This window comes from Chelon labrosus (assembly GCF_963514085.1).
Source record: "Chelon labrosus genome assembly, chromosome: 8".
In the NCBI taxonomy this organism is placed as follows: Eukaryota; Metazoa; Chordata; class Actinopteri; order Mugiliformes; family Mugilidae; genus Chelon; species Chelon labrosus.
In genome coordinates, this window is record NC_140358.1 from 3,709,669 (window position 1) to 3,727,720 (window position 18,052).

The following is an 18,052-nucleotide window of genomic DNA, read 5'->3' on the forward strand; positions in this document are numbered from 1 at the left end:
CTTCTGTTATCTCCTGGAATCCATTAGTCACTTGTAAACTGGCAGCATGCAACTGGATGACTAATATCCACTAAAATGTAAAAAAAAAAAAAAAAAAACATAAATAAAAACAAAAAAAGGGGTTTTCACATCTGATGACTCATCCCGCTGGCATGAGAAGTTATACAGCTATTATCAGCAGCTCCGTGTAATAGGCCTCAACACAATAGTTCTGTTTGAACCTGTTTTCGTTTAGATCAGGAAATCCTGTAGACAGAGCCCTGCGCTCAGCCTGCATTGCTCTATCACCACATGAAGAAGTATTAGTTTCCTGTTGTTAATGGTTTCCTTTTTGAATTGTCTCCTCACTGCTAAGTAAATCTCGCATTTGGATAACAGTTAAGATTTTGGAGGAATTGGCCACCAGGTGTCGCCTAAAACGCATGGACGTAGCATATAAACGAATATATATATATATATATATATTAATTGTTTAATTTAAATAAGGTGTCATCACTTATCGTCACCTCTGACTTCTGTATTTAAATTGAATATCTTGATAATTTCATAAATGCGTGGCTGAAATGTTTGCATGGTACGCTATACAATATATTAAAAGTACAAATTTATATCCAGTTTAATGAATTTCAGGAGTGAATTGATCCGGCAAAACATGGTGCGTTATCTACCTATATGTGTAATGGAAAGAAAGGGGGAAAAAGGTTCAAGCTGCTTCACGTTTTGGGTTGGAGGGGTTCTTCCCAGCCTGTCCATCCACCGCGCTGTTGTCTCCCTGCACTCTATGGCCACAAATCCTCCCTTCTCAAATGAGTTTAGGAAGTTGTGCGCTCCTCCCTAGTTTGAGTTTGAAAAGGAAAAAGAAAGAAAGAAAGAAAGAAACTCAACCGTGATAATGACATAAGTTCTAATGGGGAAGTCTCGCTTTCACTGGCTTTTTTTCCCTCTTCTAAAACTGGCCAGCAACTTTCGGAGGTGTCCTCTTTCAAAACGAAGTTTGATAATTTCGGTCGTGTGCTTAGTCTATTTGTTTTTCGTGGTTTCACAAGTCGGATACTCGCAGCAACACCGGGGCAGAAGGACTGATAAGGAAAAGAATGGACACACCAGTGGATTGTATGATTTGGAGATTAACGGTGCCCTGTCAGCGTCTGATGACTCACAGACCGGTGGGAGCATTGTGGTCCCGACCCGGTCCAACGTGGTGTACATAACGCTTAAGTCTAAGCGTCTCAAACCGGCACACATTCGAGGTACAATCCGACCAAAACTGAGGAGAAAAGTGAAGAGAAATAAATCATATAATCCGTCTTTTACGCAGAACAAACTTGGCTCCTTGGAGCAGGACGCAGGCCACATTAAGCGCAATTTTGCACCAAAGACGCCCAGGAAAGGAACGAGCGATATTGATTATACATTTTTGGATGTAATCCAGAAATCTAATGATGCAAAAGCCGACTCCCAGATTAGTTCAATACGAATTTACAGCCAACAGGCGCCGCCGTGGTTCAGCGCACAGGATGTGAAAACCATGCGTTTTCTTGCGGATGGCAAAGTTTTGCGCATGAAAGAAGTTTCTCACGGAGACGTCCCGTCACTTCTGATATTTGAGGGTGAGACGAACGTTCCACCGGCCAACCAAAAATATACAAAAAGGAGGAATGTGTGTGGAGGGCAGTGTGGAATCGTCCACGGACCCGTGGATAACACGGAGGTATTTGCTTTCCATTTGGACAGGGTGCTGGGGCTCAATAGGACATTGCCAGCTGTAAGCAGGAAGTTCAGATTTTTATACGGTAGGTCATCATCAGGCATGATAACAAAATTCTTGTTTTCTGACTATTTAGTCTGAGATCAGTAAACTACAGACTGGGTTGTTTGTTTTATTCGCGATGAGTACAATTTATATTTCTACTCAAAACACACAATATAGTGCAATTTATATCACATCAACCGGATCAATGATATGGAAAATTTGACTGAAAACACTAATAATATTATCCCGATTAAGTCCAGCTCAGTATCTTTGTGGGAGAGATGTGCACTGACAGAGTTTGTTGTCAGCAAGCATTTTGTGCTATTGAGACAAACATAGAAACGCTGTCTGCACTGTGTCAGCAGGAGCGCAGTCAGTAGCATTGAGGATCAGAAAGTAGACACCAGCGAGTACAGTCATATCCAAAGCCAAACAATGAACACGAAAACTATCAAACAATATCAGTGCACTGAATGTTTGTTAAAAATACTTTATCTATTCAGATGAGAAGAGAGGGCATTAGTACTCTTTCATTAATATTAATGAATATTAATAATACCATGTGAGAAATCTCAAGATAAGATTAATAAAGTTGTTTGAAATACCCTAATAACATTATGAATTAATTGCTCATTTCAGCCCATTTAAAGTTAGAAATCCACCTTTTGCTTTGATAAAACCTTCAGAATGGCAAAACATTTCCAGAGAGTATACACATGTTTTGGGGTCATAGTATACATGTATATGCCCTCTTGTATATGCCCTCTTGTACACCATCCTCACATCACAGTCTTCCATCTCACTAATATATTTTTCTGTTTTATATTTTATTACGGCCTTGGTTCCGTAGTTCTCTGTGCTTTCCTTGACCCTTTCACAGTGTGTCAGAGGAAATGTGGCAATAAATATTCAAGCAAGATAGATCAAAACATCAGCCCCAACAACCATTCCTGAATCTAACAAACCATATAAGTGGTATGTTTAGCTTTCTTTATGCTGTCTTAATCTGCTCAATTACTCGGGGTAGGATGGAGGATGAAGCTGTTCTGTGCAGCTTGTGTTAAAGTCAGTGAAAAGGTCCATGAGTGGCTCAGATCGTACTTATCAAATCTGACCATATAATCTTTCTCTCTACCTTCTTTAGATGGCCAGGCATCCCCAGTGGTGTCATGGGATCCATCTCTGTACCAAGAAGGCCTTGCTGCAGACGGGACCACCGTCAGGTTAACATGGGGCGAGTACCAGAGCTCCTTGAAACAGAGGTGTTGGTGTAAAAACATCAGCCCAAAGCCTGGCTCTGGCTGCTCTACAATTCATCACTATGAGTGGAGCAAATTAGCTATGTTTGACTTCTTGCTACAGGTAACAAAGGCAGCCTGCTAAATAAAACCTGATTAAATAATCTCTCCGATTGCAGAAAAACAGGGATGTAACTTCCATGTCCTTGTGTTTGTGTTGCTGGAGCCCCCTCAGCCTCCTATGAATTCCAAAAAATACTTCATAAGTGACCACTTTCCTTTTGTCTGGCAACAGCGGCGTACTTCAACAGCTGTTATTACAGAAAACCATGTTAAGTTCTCTCCAAGGAACCGTCCTTTGGCTGAGTAGATGTCCTGTTTCCTGTGTGGGAGGCCTCTCTCGGTCACATTTTGGCAGTGAGAGCACATGTCTTGAATATTGTTTATCTCACCCAACTCATCACAATGCAGCAAGCACAGAAGAATAGGGAGTTGGGAAATGTTGATTCACAACTAGTTTGGAAATCTTTGTAACATCAAAATTGGCTGTTGAGGTCATGGTGCCACAGCTTTGATCATTTATCAAAGATCGTTTATCTTGTGTTGTTCCAGGGTCCAGGCACAATAAGAACTAAATAAATAAGGAGGAAATCATATTGTACAAGAGAAACAATCTTTTTTTTTTTTTTAATCTGTTTAATTATTGACATGCCAATGTTATATTAAAACCATTTTTTAATAATGTCAGTTGCCTCTTTATGTTGCTTCAGCTAGATGGATATTATATTTCTAAATAAAAGAATTTGTGCTACACAGGAAAGACAATTGGGCCTCTTAGATACTCAGTCAAAGTCCAAGTTTAAAGCTGTAGATATCCATTAATGAGGCTAGCTAACAAGTACTTGAAAGCAAGTTCAGTGGATGATGATTACATTTTTTGAGACACACAGAGAGTGTCTGGCATGATTGATGGGTATGGTGGAGGCAATCCATCTTGTCACACATGCTGCCTGGTGGATGCTTATCCATCCAAGGTGCCTCAGACCCCAGGTTTATTAAAAAAAAAAAGGTGTCCATGAGTGACACCTGTCCCCTCTGCAGTCCGTGAGCGACATCTCAGATGCTGCATTCTCCCCTTCAGGTAGCACTATCTGAAACCTCCACAAAACAAACGATGCATGCATGGAAAATAATAGATGAGGGATTTAGCTGAATTTGATGTTGCCTTTCAGCGAGGAGCAAGAAGGTGTTATATAACAGCCAGCATACCTGATAAGCTTAGCAGAATCCCATGTGCAGCCATGTGACTTAGCAGTCTAGAAGTCTAATTGGTGTCAATATGATAACATCAGCTAAGATGTACCTTTACTGAGTCCCTGTAGGGTTCATTCATAATGAAATATGTGTGAAATGAAAATTTCTGAAATAATGAAGAAACACTGTAAAGATCAACCGCCTGGATGTGTTAAGTGTTTTCTTCGTCAGACTGTTTAATTTATTTAATATTGGAATAAATAAATGGTTATGTAGCATGTGCAATCATGTATAATGGAGTCAGTCAACATTATTAAATCATTTCACTCACAGCAGTTAATCCCATGTGTTTGCCGGGGGTCATCAAACATGTGAAAACGCAGAGAAAACGCGGAGAAATCCATGAATACCCATTCCATAAAATTGGAACTGTCTTTTCAGATCCACAGCCGTCTGGATCAGAGCTGCTGTGGGTTCAGGCCTCGGCAGGAGGATGTGTGTGTTGAACTGGGTCACCATGCTGAGTGTGGGGACCAGGACCACGTGCGACTGGCAAACATTGTCTACAGGGGTCACGACCCCAGACACCTGGTCTTCACTGACAATAAGGGGTTCTTTGACCGCAATGAGGACAACTTGGACTTCAGGCTTTTGGAGGGAATCAAGGAGTAAGTTTGGATCACAACACTCATTTCCGTTTTTCTGTGCTGACAACATTCAGGTGGCTGAAAAGTTCCAGCAATCAAAGCTGAAAAAGCAGATTGAATATGTTGTGTTGGATCTTTTCCAGGCAAGCTCCCAAATTATTTCCCTCAAAATAATTAGTTCAGATCAGTTATGGCAGACAATAAACTCAATAAAATCACTCTTAAACATTCAAATTCAGTTTTAACTTTGTATATTTCCACTTTAGAAACTTACTTCAGCCTTAAAGATCTCCATTTTCACCTCACAGAGTTAAGAAAATTGAAATAAATATTTTAATCTGGTTTCAACAAAGTGAATGTGTGGTAGTCTGAGGGACAGGTGTGTGCTATGATAATGTGTTCTTTGGGTCTATTCCCCACAGGTCTGTGTAGATATGTAAACCCACACAGCACAGACATTGCTTTCATTTCATCTGTCTTTTGATCAATAAATCATTGAGTCATGCCGCTGGGGAGACAGCAGAGAAACTGTGGTTTGGCAAGGACACTCATATCTCCTCCTTGAATATGGATCCTTGTGATCGTTAGCAAAGCTGGAGCTCCTATCCCGGCATTCAAATCAGATACAGGATCTAAATTTAGTTGTTATGGGATGATATGAGATCACAAGACGTCATTAAAATCTGATATTGTTTTGATCTCCAAATCCTTTTAGATCTGAAATGGATTTATTTCTTTGACTTTTATCACGGCAAAGTGAATTGGTGTTTGAGATTTTATTCCAGGCACACTCCAGAAACGCACACGAACATCATACAGTATCACAGTAGCATGGGAACAGATGCTTATAGTCCTGAGCTCAGTCAATAAATACTTAGCAGTCTCTATGTGGCTCTTCTCCAGTTGGCTTCAAAGACCACTCCATTAGGTTCCACCTTTCTCTTGTTCACTTTGCCTATAAAAACATTTCTGTGAGCAGAACAATAATAAAATCCCCCTAAAACTCAGTGAGACAGGTCACAAAACTATATTCAAAACAATGCGCTATATAACACTTGTTCATTCACATCCACCTACCAGGAAGTATATACAGGGTATTACATCTATCAGGCATCAGTCTGGGGGGCTTTCACTTATTCTTGTTGAAAACATTTGCTGTTACTTGCCCACATTTCTACTTATGCAAAAAAACAAAACAAAACAAAAAAAAAAAAACAACCTCTGGATAACTCAGCCCAGACTCCAAAATCCAACTGCTGCAACCAGCTGCTTCACAGCCTCATATGATATACTGATATCATTTTTCATCTTTGCTGATATGTCAGTGGTATAATGGGACACTTTGCCAACTCCAAAGCTATTAAAAAAAAGTACAAAAATAAAAAATACCAATAGCAGTAATTCACAGCCCGTACTTGTGCTAAAATTATGAGTAATTTTACTTCAGTTGACATTTCGGTCACAGAAACCTCCAGCTGAATGTGTGATTTAAGTAACTTTTCCTGCCAAGAAACCATGTGCCACAGGATTTCTGTTAGAGGAAAGCTGTGGTGAACACATTGTTTAAATTCAGCAATGTTATTTATTTTGTCACCCCTTTGTGATAATTATCGATTTGGCATTTCAGCAGCTATGCCTGGCAATTGGTCCGAGTGAAATATTCTGTTACTATTAGCAACACATGTTATTATTAGCAACGTATGTCCAGCCATAACAAATGTACTTTAGCTGGCTGTCCCACAGTAAACTGTGGACTCTCAGTTCATGTTGTTTTTGCTATTGCTCTACGCTTTACACTAAAGAAACGAATAAGATAAATTAGCAGTCGACACAAATTGCAACACATGTTCAGCTGATTCTACTTTTTGACTGACTAAGTTTGACCCAAGATGCTTTGACTTCATTTTCCATAATACAATCTGCATCTGAGACATCTGAGACAAGTGTCTAAACTCAAAGTGTACTTCTTCCTGATACATGTCTTTCTAGGTTTCCAGAGTACGCCATTTCTGTGCTTAGGAACAGGAAGCTGAGGGAGAAACTCCTCCAATCTCTGTTCTTGGACCACACATACTGGGAGAGCCAGGGTGGCCGGCAGGGCATCGAAAAGCTGATCGATGTTGTCGAGAGGCGAGCCAAAGTCTTACTCACCTACATCAATGCACATGGGATCAAAGTCCTCTCAATGAAGGCTTAATGATTACTGAGAAACAAGGAAGTATATTAATGGTCTGTTCTTTTGACTTCACTGTGTCCTGTCAGACTCTCCATCTACAAGATAAAGGACCTACTGTATCTGAAGCTTATCCTTTTATCACCTGCAGTAAAATGTCAATCAATGTATAAAACTTGCAATTTATGACAATTTGTTAACATATCATAAGAGCCTAAGAGCACATGCCATCAAGTATAAATATGCAAATATTGATAAATGAACCAAAAAACATAACTGGCTCTGTGAAAGCCATTCATAGAGTTAACAGGTTTAAATCTTTTTAAACCCTGATTTTGCATGTGATACTGACCTTAACTGAGACTTGAATAATTTTGACATTGACAATGGGTCTAACTTTTACCTAGGAAGCTAATTAGGATTACTTCCTGCTTCTCACTTTTCTTTTCTTTCCCAGAGGCCCATAGGCTTGTATCATTATGTAAGAATACTGCAGGCTGAGGTGTTCCTGCAGGTGCAATTTGTTTTTTGATCCAAATCCTAAATTATTTTCTTCTCCAGAGGTATTAATATAGCCTCTTTTATGTTCACAGTCCGCAACCCAGACACCCCTGGCACCTTGGTCACGCAGTCCTCACTGCACAGCGAAAAAATATTTGAATGAGTTATTTGAATTGGTGTACCCTGTGTACTGTTGTAAATCCTATAATTGTATGTTTTAATGTATGTACAACCTTACTTATTATCATTATCACTCAGAGACATGTTTGCAGTGACCTGGGAACAGTGACCGTACATTATTAAAGTGAAGAATTTTAATATGAAAAGCCACACAGTGTTATTCCGCTTTATATGCACTCTTATTCAGTGATTTTTTTGCCGTGGCCAGTTTTGCTTTATTTATTTATTTTTGTACCTTCTTTTTGTAATTCTGAATGTCAGATGGTCAATAAAAGCATTTATCTTCCAAATATTTGATATTTTCTATGGGGGAGTGGGCAGTGTCATTATACACTGATTGATGATTTTTAGGCTTCAGACAAATCCTCCATCAAAAAACAAATTCAAATCATATATAATCAATACAATGCATTAGTAAAGACAGTTTTCCCTTGTGTCATCATGGTATCAGTCATAGTCAAAAATAGTCTGCGGTTCAGAAATCTGAGCCAGGGAGTGGTTTCATGTTGTCGTAAACAGTGTGCTTCAGGCTCTCAGGAATCGAGTTGATGGGGCTTCGTGAGTTATTTTCTCCAGTCCGTGCCGTGCATTCACTGGCCTGTTGTTTTAACCCCCTTGCACCCGCATTATAGTGCGTCAATAGGGTCCATGTCTGTGTGTGTTGTGTTTGTGTTAGAAAGACCTATCCAGTCCCCAGTGTGCTCTACAGCGGAACTTACTTTCCTTTCACACATATGTGTATGAATATTCTCACACAGAAAACATACACACAGACAAAAGATTGCTTTTGGCTTATGTAAAGACACACCCAGGCACATAGACAAGTATTAGATAGTTTGCTGCTCTGCCTGCTTTTAGTCCGACTCATTGAAATTTGACCAGTGTTAAAACTCACTGGACAGTCTTGCAGGTCAAGGGCTTTACACCAAAAAGAAAAAACAAGCCTGTACTTAGACAGTCAGCTCAGACATACTCAGCCATGCATGTTTTTCACTTGGAAAAATGTATGTAATGCTATTAACTATTAGCCAGAACTGACTCCATGAACCCCACAACCCAAGTTATGTCTTGTTTGCTTAATTAAGAAGAACTTTAAAAAAGCTGAGGTGTAAGCTGGACCAGCACTGACTCCTGAATCAGCAGAGATTCCAGGAAGTTATTGACCTTTGCTGGATAGTTATAATATATGAACCAATTTATTGGTGGGATCTTATCTGTAAAAGGGTTCATATAACAAAAACCCATATTTGATCCTGAACAAATACATTAACAATCCACGATAAGAGTTTAATGACAGAACAAAGTAATCATTTTCGAGCCGTTGTGCCTTCAAAGAAATTGTTTGCAAATCTTATATCCTCAGGCAGGTTGTTCAGACTCTAAGAAGCAGTGGACTTTGTCCTTCAGTTCTCACATTTCATTAAGCAGGTTTTGGCTTGAGTGCTGAGAAAGGTTGTGCTTTTCATAAGCTGGAAAACAGGATTTTTTTTTTTTACAAGACCATTTTCAAGGCAGCTTGCAAGGTTTAGCTTCAGGATGGATTTGATGAATGTGTGAAATTACACTGACATGTTGACGCTAGTTAGGACAGATAATGGCATTTCGCTCTGTTTGTTGCAGTGGGTCTGTCTCTTCTCTTCACCTTCTTATCCCAAGTTCATTTAAAGGTTTTTGTTCTTCCTAATGTGGGTATGAAAATATAGAAGATCATGTGTTTGAGGCAGAGGATGAGAATAATTTGCAATGGTTCATCTTAGCTGTTCCCAGCTGGCTGTTTGCTGGTCAGTCTCCAGACAGAGGAAGTCTTTATTCTCCTGACCTTGGATCAAGCCTGATCCCTCTGGTTTCCCATGATGTCAGTTTTCCCACTTGCTGCAACTGACTCACGCTCAACACACTTGCAGTAACAATGAGAATTACCTAGGAAGACATTTATTCTTTAATCTTTTGAATAGGTTGTCTCTCAGTTATCAGTATGCCATCACATATAGTGGCCTACACAGTCTAGCATGTCCATAATGTGTTCTGAGCCTTGCTGTTTAAGACACATTTTGCTCTAGAGATAAAGAAATAGTTTGATATACAGGAATTATTTCTGTGGGAACAAATGCGTTTGCCTTCTTCATGATAGTGTGAAGGTGAAGGTAACAGCTAGTCTGCATTAGTTAAGCATAAAAGGGTGTAAGCTCTGTGAGTGGACTTGCTCACCAGCACATTCCCAAAAGTTAATTGATTAGCATGCAATATGTTGTGTGTTCAGTTTGTACAAAGTTGTAAAACCACAGTTTATGGACTTATCCGAGGTTATATGCAAGGCCAGTTAAGCTACTGGTTCTGACTGGCCACGTATGAATTAATTTTCTCATAAAATTCAGCAAGAAAATCAATGTACTTCTTTCCTAAAATGTCAGAACACTCATTCAGGCATCTCAGTGCAGTGGGACTCCATATCTGTTGCAGCCCTCCATTCCCTGATAAGACATGTCCTCTTTACATTTCACCCAAAGCAAATTTAATACAACTTTGAGACATGAAAGTCGTGCTGTTTTATAAAAGGCCACGGTAACTTTTCGACCATGTAGTAATGAAAGCATCTGGAAAACTGCACTGCCTTTCAGTGCCAAACGTCTCAGGGAGGGAGTGCTTGTTGCAACAACGCAGCATCTGGGTGGTCACTATCAGAGCACTCCAGATTACATGGGAAGATAGCACGAAGAATCATCAAAATGATCCCCTCCATTCCGCTTCAAAAACCAGAAGACACAACAAAACGCCCTGCCATGTTGACTCTAACGCTGTTGAAGGAAGCTCTCTTTATGCTGATAAGAACTTAAGAGGAGCAACTGAAAGAATGTCAACGTGCCTGATAAAGTCGTGTCAAAGCTTGCTCTTTCACCAAAAGTCATATAATACACCGTTTGGAGATTTATTAAATCAGAGCACACAATGAACAAGTCCTGTTTTGAGGATTGTACCTGCATGTAGAAACATCTTTTGCCAGCCTGGTATGCTGCCAAGTCCATTTAATCTCATTTCCACTTGTGAAAATATGTCTGAGGGGATTTAACTCAGCTGTCCTGACTGAAAATATCTCATCCTGCACGTCTTCTTCCTTGAGTGTCTCAGTTTCCCACCATCACTTGCAAGCTAAAACTGACTGACTCCATCTTCTCCGATATGTTCTTTAATTTCCTCACTGAAATATCCTTTTTTGTTCATCTTATGAAATGCAACTTCAGCGGACACAAAACAAATTCATTTCAAGCATATTTCTGATTCAGAATACTCACTGTCCATACCATTGTTTTGTTTTTTAAGTAGGCTGATAATTGAAGAAATAAGTGACATGAGTTAACAAGCCATGCTAATAAGTGAATTATTAATTCCCTTTATATTATACACCGATCAGACGTTGTTAGTGGGGTCCTTTGGATCCTATGGGTTGAGGGGAGGGTCCTCTGTGGATCATCCCACAGTCACTTGATCAGTTTGGGATCTAATGAATTTGGAGGCCAGGTCAACACCTTGTGCTGTTCTTCATGTTTTTTTAAGTTGTTCCTAAAGTGTTTTTGTGTGTGTGTCTGTGTCAGGCTGCATCCTGCTGGGGATGGCTGCTGCCATCAAGGAGTGTCATTGCAATGGGGTGGGGGTGCCTGGTCTGGTCTAGGTGGGTGGTACATGTCTAAGTAACATCCATGTTAATGTTATGACTGATCCGTGTAGCTGGATCTCAAACCTACTGAAGGAGAACGCCAATCGTCAGTTAAGACTGCAACATGAATGAAATAGTTAAGCAATGGCAGTGTACCGACACTGTATGTATCTCTTATCTTTTGAAACATATTTAATGAAAGCAGTGAGTTGAGAAACACCTTGACCCAAGCCCTGTACAAGCAACACGTTCAGATTCCATTTGCAGGATTTCGATTTTTGAACAGCATGAAAATCTAAGTAAGTCGCTTGGAATTAGATGTCTGTGAAGAGGTGATGGAGAAAAGCTTCAGGCTCATCTATACTGGACTTAGAAAAGGCGAGTGAGCAGCTCCCTTTAATGCAATGAGGAGCATCTCTGATAACATCCAAGATGATAAGGAATTCCCAAACAGTGTAGGGCTTCCATCTCCAGGAATAAAGTATCCACTGTGGTGTGTACATCTTCCCGCTTACTTTCTTTCTAATTCAGGAAGAGGGCTACAGGTCAGGAGCAGGGTCAAAACGAGGTGGAGTCAGTTTGAATACAGCGTGTTGCTCAAGGATTTTTGATTAGCACATCTGAGGTTATGGTGGATCAATCCAAGAGTGAGATACATGACAGCCTCTCAAGCCACTTGTTTAGCCTCATTTTTATATTGCAACTGCAAAGGGGAAAGTTTAAAAAGGTAATTTCCATGTTTACACAGAATGTTGACATCATCGGACCCCGAGAGATGCTCTTGCAGTTAAGACTCCATCTTACAAAAAAGCCTTGACCTTCAAGGACACTGCATTCCAATTCACATTCAAGATGTACACAGCAACCAAAGGAGATTTGTACTACGCTACAATCATTTGATCTGGCCTTGTCTTTCTGTGCCCTGTATTGAAACATGGCAGCAATATAAAATGATTTAGTAAAATGCACGGTATAAGCACAACTAAATGACTTCCCTCCTAACAGGTTTTGTTCCACAAGATGGGGTTTTAAGATTCTGCAATCATTACCTGTTGCCTTATAATCTGCTATAGAGGTATAGATTGTAAGCTGATTTTAAGTCTATGACATGTTAGACGGTTAATGTTAGGCGGTTAATGAGAGTTTTGGGGAAATAACACTAGCATACAACCATAAAATGTGTACTGATAGCCCACAACATGACTTGTGTGTGTTACTCATGCACTGAACCCTCAAATGTACAGTGCTGCCATGCGGCAACATTTACTTTATCTTTATTTCACAAAAAAGCAGTAATGAAGTTTTTATGGTTTAATTGTGAAAACAGATGTTTTCCTTTGAAACCACAAATATTTGATGACATTACATATCCAGCACATATATGTTCATGTAATAATTCATGCAGTAGAGGGTTAGATGACACCCGCCTGTCTTTAATTGTTCAAAATGAAACGTAACGCACAATAAAAATGGAGCTGTCAATCCCCCTGAACATCCGGGACTACAGGGGCAGCGGGGAGATTCTGTGCTGGTAATTCTACCTTGGATTATATTCATGTAAAATGTATCAAAACATAAGGTTTAAACTTGCACACTGCAGAGATAATCAGTTAATTAGATAACTGGTGTTGAAGGAAGATTTATATTTTAAAGAAACATAAATCCTGTACATCAGTAATCAGTACATCTAACAATATTTATTGCAGAAACAAGCACTAACACTCAGCGGTTTCACCCAAATATTCTTCTTAACATGGCGTGAAATCCCTGAAAATGGACCTAGGGACATTTGATCGCTCCGCTGCCAATACAAAGCTTCCTCTGTTCTGTACTCTTCATGGTCAGTCAGTCAAGCACATCAGCAGCTTGTGTCAGACTTTTAAGTGGCATATAAAAACTAAACACTTAATCATGTACTTTCATGAAGCACTCTCATCTACAATGAAGTATATTATTATATTATATTATATTATATTATATTGTAAGTATAATGTCCTTGCTGGTTATATGCATAAGTTGTGCTCTGCAGAGAAACGGTTGCAGTGCTAGCCTGAACAGAAGTTGTGGAGCTGGATTAAAGGGTTGAGTGCACATGCTTAAAAATGGGGTGAGGCATCTCCATGGACTGGCATCTCAAACATCTGCTCTCGGAGATATATGGGCCAATCAAACAGTTGTGGGCTGAATATGTCTCATTCTATATTTAGAGATCTTGTGATGAGAGAGGTGTGGCATGTAGAGCATGCAGCAGACTCTGAATGAGACCACTGAGGTTGATTACTCATACGATTCAAGAGCTGCCAGTGCATCACATGGTGAGAAATGGTTTTACATTTATTTTTACCCACGTTTCTTCTTTTTAACTTTTGTGTAACGCTGATCAAGAAGGAGACACAATGCATTACCTCCATCATAACATGCATTTAGACCTAGTCTAATTTTATCTAATTAATGAGTCACTTGTTGGTCAGCAAACCGTTTATTTTAGAGCCAAAGTAAAGGATCACAGTAAGACATGTGATGTCAGCTTTTCAAAAATATCTCCAATGGCAGAAAAAAAAACTAATTTCAAACCAAAATAACATGTTGTTGGAGCCAACTGGTCGTCTTCAATCCCACTTCTTCTGTGTGGTCATTTTCTAAGTCAGGAAGGTTTAGAGGTAGTTTTACTGTATAAGCATCTACACCCAAGACTGAAATATACTATATGGGTCATGTGCCTCTTGGTTCCTGTTCATGTGCTATAGTGCTCCTAGTTTTAATGGTGTCCCATTCTGAATCCTGGGAAGTATTTCCCAGTGACCAACAAACAATCTGCCATCTCTGGTGGAACATATCCAATCAGACAAATGAGATCCCAGAGGGAAACAAACAACTTGTTAAGTCCACGAGAAACTAATGCATTCTACTTTGTTAAAATGACAGCACACTCCTCTATTAAGCTGACACAAACATGTGCAGTCATTGGCTGAAGATGTAAACAGCCTAAAGAGAGAGGCACCAAACATTCCTCACCTTCCCCTTTTCCTGACTCGTCTATTTGGAGTCCAAACTGTCCCAGGGGCAGTACTTTGAACTTGGCCGGGCCTCCCTCATAAGCTATAGAAAGGTCTGTAGTCAGACAGGAGGTATTCACTGTATATTTTATACCATATTGTGCATTACACTTATAGCCTCTGACTGGATGTTTCGACTGGTTGGAATGGAAATCTGCTGACTGCTTACTCTAAAACTGAATACTTTTACACAACAGGGAAACACCTGTTAAGTTGCTAAAGCTTAAAGGTTTTTTTTTTTTTTCTAATTTTGAGTATAGATCTGGTGACATAAAAGTGGTGTTATACAATCAGTAGCCATCTGTTGCATCTGTTATGTGTTTGTTACAATATTCTGTTTAAAAAATAGTTTAAAAAGTTAATACTTAAATATACTAGTCTTGTTTTCACACACTAATCTCCAAAGCAAAAGTTAAAGGAGTGTGAGTCCTGCCTTCCTGGGGCTGCATAGAAGAAAGGTCATGTGTACAAAATGAGCGCTGGAAAACCTTGGCCTGTGTCACTGCAGAGGTTTATAGAACTAAAAAAGCCATAAATCTAAACTTGCCAGACAGCGTTAGCTTCTTGCAAACTGCCCTGGAAAGATGACTCAACTGTTTTCAAAGGAAATGTCAATGATAGAAGAACGTAATGACTCAATTCCCATACACAGCGTGTTTTAGGGCAGAAAAGAGGTTGGGATCAGAATGTTTTTTCCATAGTTTGGGCTATTTTCAAAAGATTAATTAAGATTAGCTCGAGAAGAAGAATAAATAATACTTTATTACTTTTTTCTTCAGGACACTGTGACTCCAAGCCCTCTAACTCAACAAGATTAAAGCTGTTATTTCTCTGTAAAATACATTCTAAACTTCCCTGAAAAAGAGCTACTTAAAGTATAAATCCAGTCTTAGGAAGAGTTCTCAGAAACTGTTAATCAGGCAAAACGTGATAATATTTGGATGCACGTATTTGGTGTTTGCAACTGTTGTATGTAAAAGAGACATTTTCTTCATAGGTCTTTGAAAAACTTGAGCTTGCATTTTCAAGTCACCAGAACACAGAGACTCTAAACTAGGAGTGCTTCACAGACCAGAATGCTTTTGAAACATGATGGAATAAATTTCCACCAGCATGTTTGTTTTCCTATCGCAGAGTCCTTTTTTTTTTCATTCATAGTCGATTCCCCAAAAAGGGAATTCACCTCTTTAGCCCGTATGAAGAAGGAAAAGGAAAGAATGTGGCACCATGGTGGCTGAGGCAACGCTCCAAACAAAATCTTCCATGGTAAATGTTACCCATTCCTGTAGGAATCCAAACAGGAACAGCCTGGGCTGGGCTGAGCCACCACACAGAAAAGACCAAAAAGGAAATGACTGAGACCAGCCTTGGGGTGCGGCAGATTCAGACAATCATGAAAAGATAGATTCTTGGTATTTTAGGAGCTGTTTTGGCACAAACAGGCTTATCGAGGTGAAATTTAAATACCCCAATGCTTAATAAGTCTTTTTTTTCTTTAGGTTGTTTCTAACATGTGGCATTATTATTGTTACAGGGCAGTCTTGCTAAGTAATTCTCCTCCCTTTTTAGCATTTAGATTGAATGATGCCGTCATGCTGTGCTGATTTGGTTTATATTATCTGAAGTTCACTTTCATTTTACAAATGGAGATTTTAATATTTACTGCCACCCCTTTCTTTTAATCGATCTAGTTTAAAAGTTTACAAGTTTACATGTTACACAGTCTTCTGAACTGAAAGAGCATGTCAGTGATGTACAGTTATTCTGCACTCTGAAGAGCTCAGATATCATGAGCACAAGAAAAGAGTGCCACCTAGAGATATTAAGACAGAACAACTATTGTACTGTTGGACTGTTTGAGACGTCAGCAGAGGTTACAGATTTCAAACGAATACATTCTATTTGCTTATTGAGACAATATCTTCCCTAAGAGTGATTCACATAGTTTATTAAGCTTAACGTACTATATCCTCCCTATGTTGTTGCATGCAACCAATTCTTAAGAAGTAATCAAAATTAGCTTTTCATTGATAATAGTGAAGTGATCCTCTCCAGTCAGTCAGTACACGAACGTCCACTTTACTAGAAGTTGGTGTTCATGAATGACTGAATTCAGAAGCAGTGCTGTGCCTTTCACTTGAAGGCTAGGCCATTTTATAAGAGCAACTCTGCTTCCCTCTAGTGGCGACATCACTTTAATGCGGGTTAATCAACGAGCACATTTCACAGTTCTCATTCAGCTCTCAGTAGTGCAGATGCATGTGGAAGTAAAAAATAAATAAATTAAAAACAAATAAATTAAAAAATAACAAAAAAAATCAACAAAACTAAACAAAAAAATGTTCACATACATCTCCAATATTTTATTAATGTATGCACATTCCATTTGTAAAAATAGAAACAGAATCTGGGTCCCTTGATTGACCAGCAAACCTACTGTACAATGAGAAGATGACAGCATTGTCGATTGTTCAAATATTTAAAACAAACTTTGTTAAACTGTGGTCTCTCAGAAGCAAGGGTGGAAGTATCTCTTTAAAGTCTTTTGAATAGAGGTTGTGAGGTTAACGCACAAATTGACTCTTGTTGTCTCCACTGGTGATTTTAATTTTATCCTAGTCCAAGGAGATGTCATTGTCTCTCTGCAGCACGTAGCTTACACAATGGTTGGAATTAATATGTAACAGGAACAACAGCAACAACATCTAACAGGAGTTCTGAATCTGAATCATATGAATCCAGATGTGTAAATTAGCCTTGCATGGAAATGACATTTCCCTGTGGGGAAATTATAGCTTCACTTCTTTGTATGTTCAGTCTGCACCGATAAACTGTAATAACTGCAATAAATGACGTATGTTTTTCAGCAGCAGTTCCTATCTCTACTTAATACTACTTGCACCTGTGGGTCTGTTTCCATGGCAACTGCTGAGATGTGGGAAGCTGTGTCTAAGCCGTGTATGCTGGCACGTGCTTTGCTGTCTGCACATGCGCCCTCAGTCTCATCCGCTTACATGTCACGTTAAAAGGAGCTATATTAATATGTCAAGAAAAAACACTAACTGCATTTGTAGGTGTGCAGATGATTGCTTCAGCTCCTCTGGGCATCTCATCTCATCTTGTATTTGTCAGAGGTATCTCTCAGTTCAGTATCTTATATGCATGTATGCTCTTCTCCAAGCCTCTGGTGTGATGTCCTATCAGGATATCTGCAAGAATCTGAAATACACACTACCACTGCCATTACATTTAGGTTTCAGGTTCAATAATCATTAAACTTAATCTCAGATTTCATTCATAGAACTTACAAAAGTACATGATATTAGTATTCAAAGAGACCAAGTGATGTAATGTGACACAATGTTTCAAGGCTTACTCTGTATTTTGTTATCAAAAATTATGTCAAGGTGTTTACTCAATAACAAAATGCAAAATATATAATTAAATAACTTTTATACCGACAATAATGAATGCATCTTTATATCTAGAAAGTACATAATCAGGTTATATATATAAATATTATTCATTCTTGCATTGAGGTCTTCCATTGTCAGTGTATTACCTACAGTAGGGGGTGTTCTGCGTGCCCCCACTTTGA

At 39.1% G+C, this 18,052-nt stretch overlaps 1 protein-coding gene across 1 annotated transcript; it reads left to right on the forward strand.

Moving 5' to 3' along the window:
• The first annotated feature begins 580 nt into the window (after positions 1–580).
• On the forward strand, positions 581–8,117 carry gask1b (golgi associated kinase 1B). The gene is made up of 4 exons (XM_084550580.1): positions 581–1,793; positions 2,898–3,115; positions 4,687–4,913; positions 6,882–8,117. Exons 1-4 carry the CDS (start codon positions 908–910, stop codon positions 7,087–7,089), a joined length of 1,539 nt encoding a protein of 512 aa, XP_084406706.1. The 5' UTR covers positions 581–907; the 3' UTR covers positions 7,090–8,117.
• Positions 8,118–18,052: the final 9,935 nt, after the last annotated feature.

Coding starts and splice junctions, on each gene's coding strand:
- gask1b (XM_084550580.1), top strand. CDS start 908: ATGGGGAAGTCTCGCTTTCACTGGCTTTTTTTCCCTCTTCTAAAACTG. Junction 1,794..2,897: donor GAAGTTCAGATTTTTATACG/GTAGGTCATCAT, acceptor TACCTTCTTTAG/ATGGCCAGGCATCCCCAGTG. Junction 3,116..4,686: donor TGTTTGACTTCTTGCTACAG/GTAACAAAGGCA, acceptor CTGTCTTTTCAG/ATCCACAGCCGTCTGGATCA.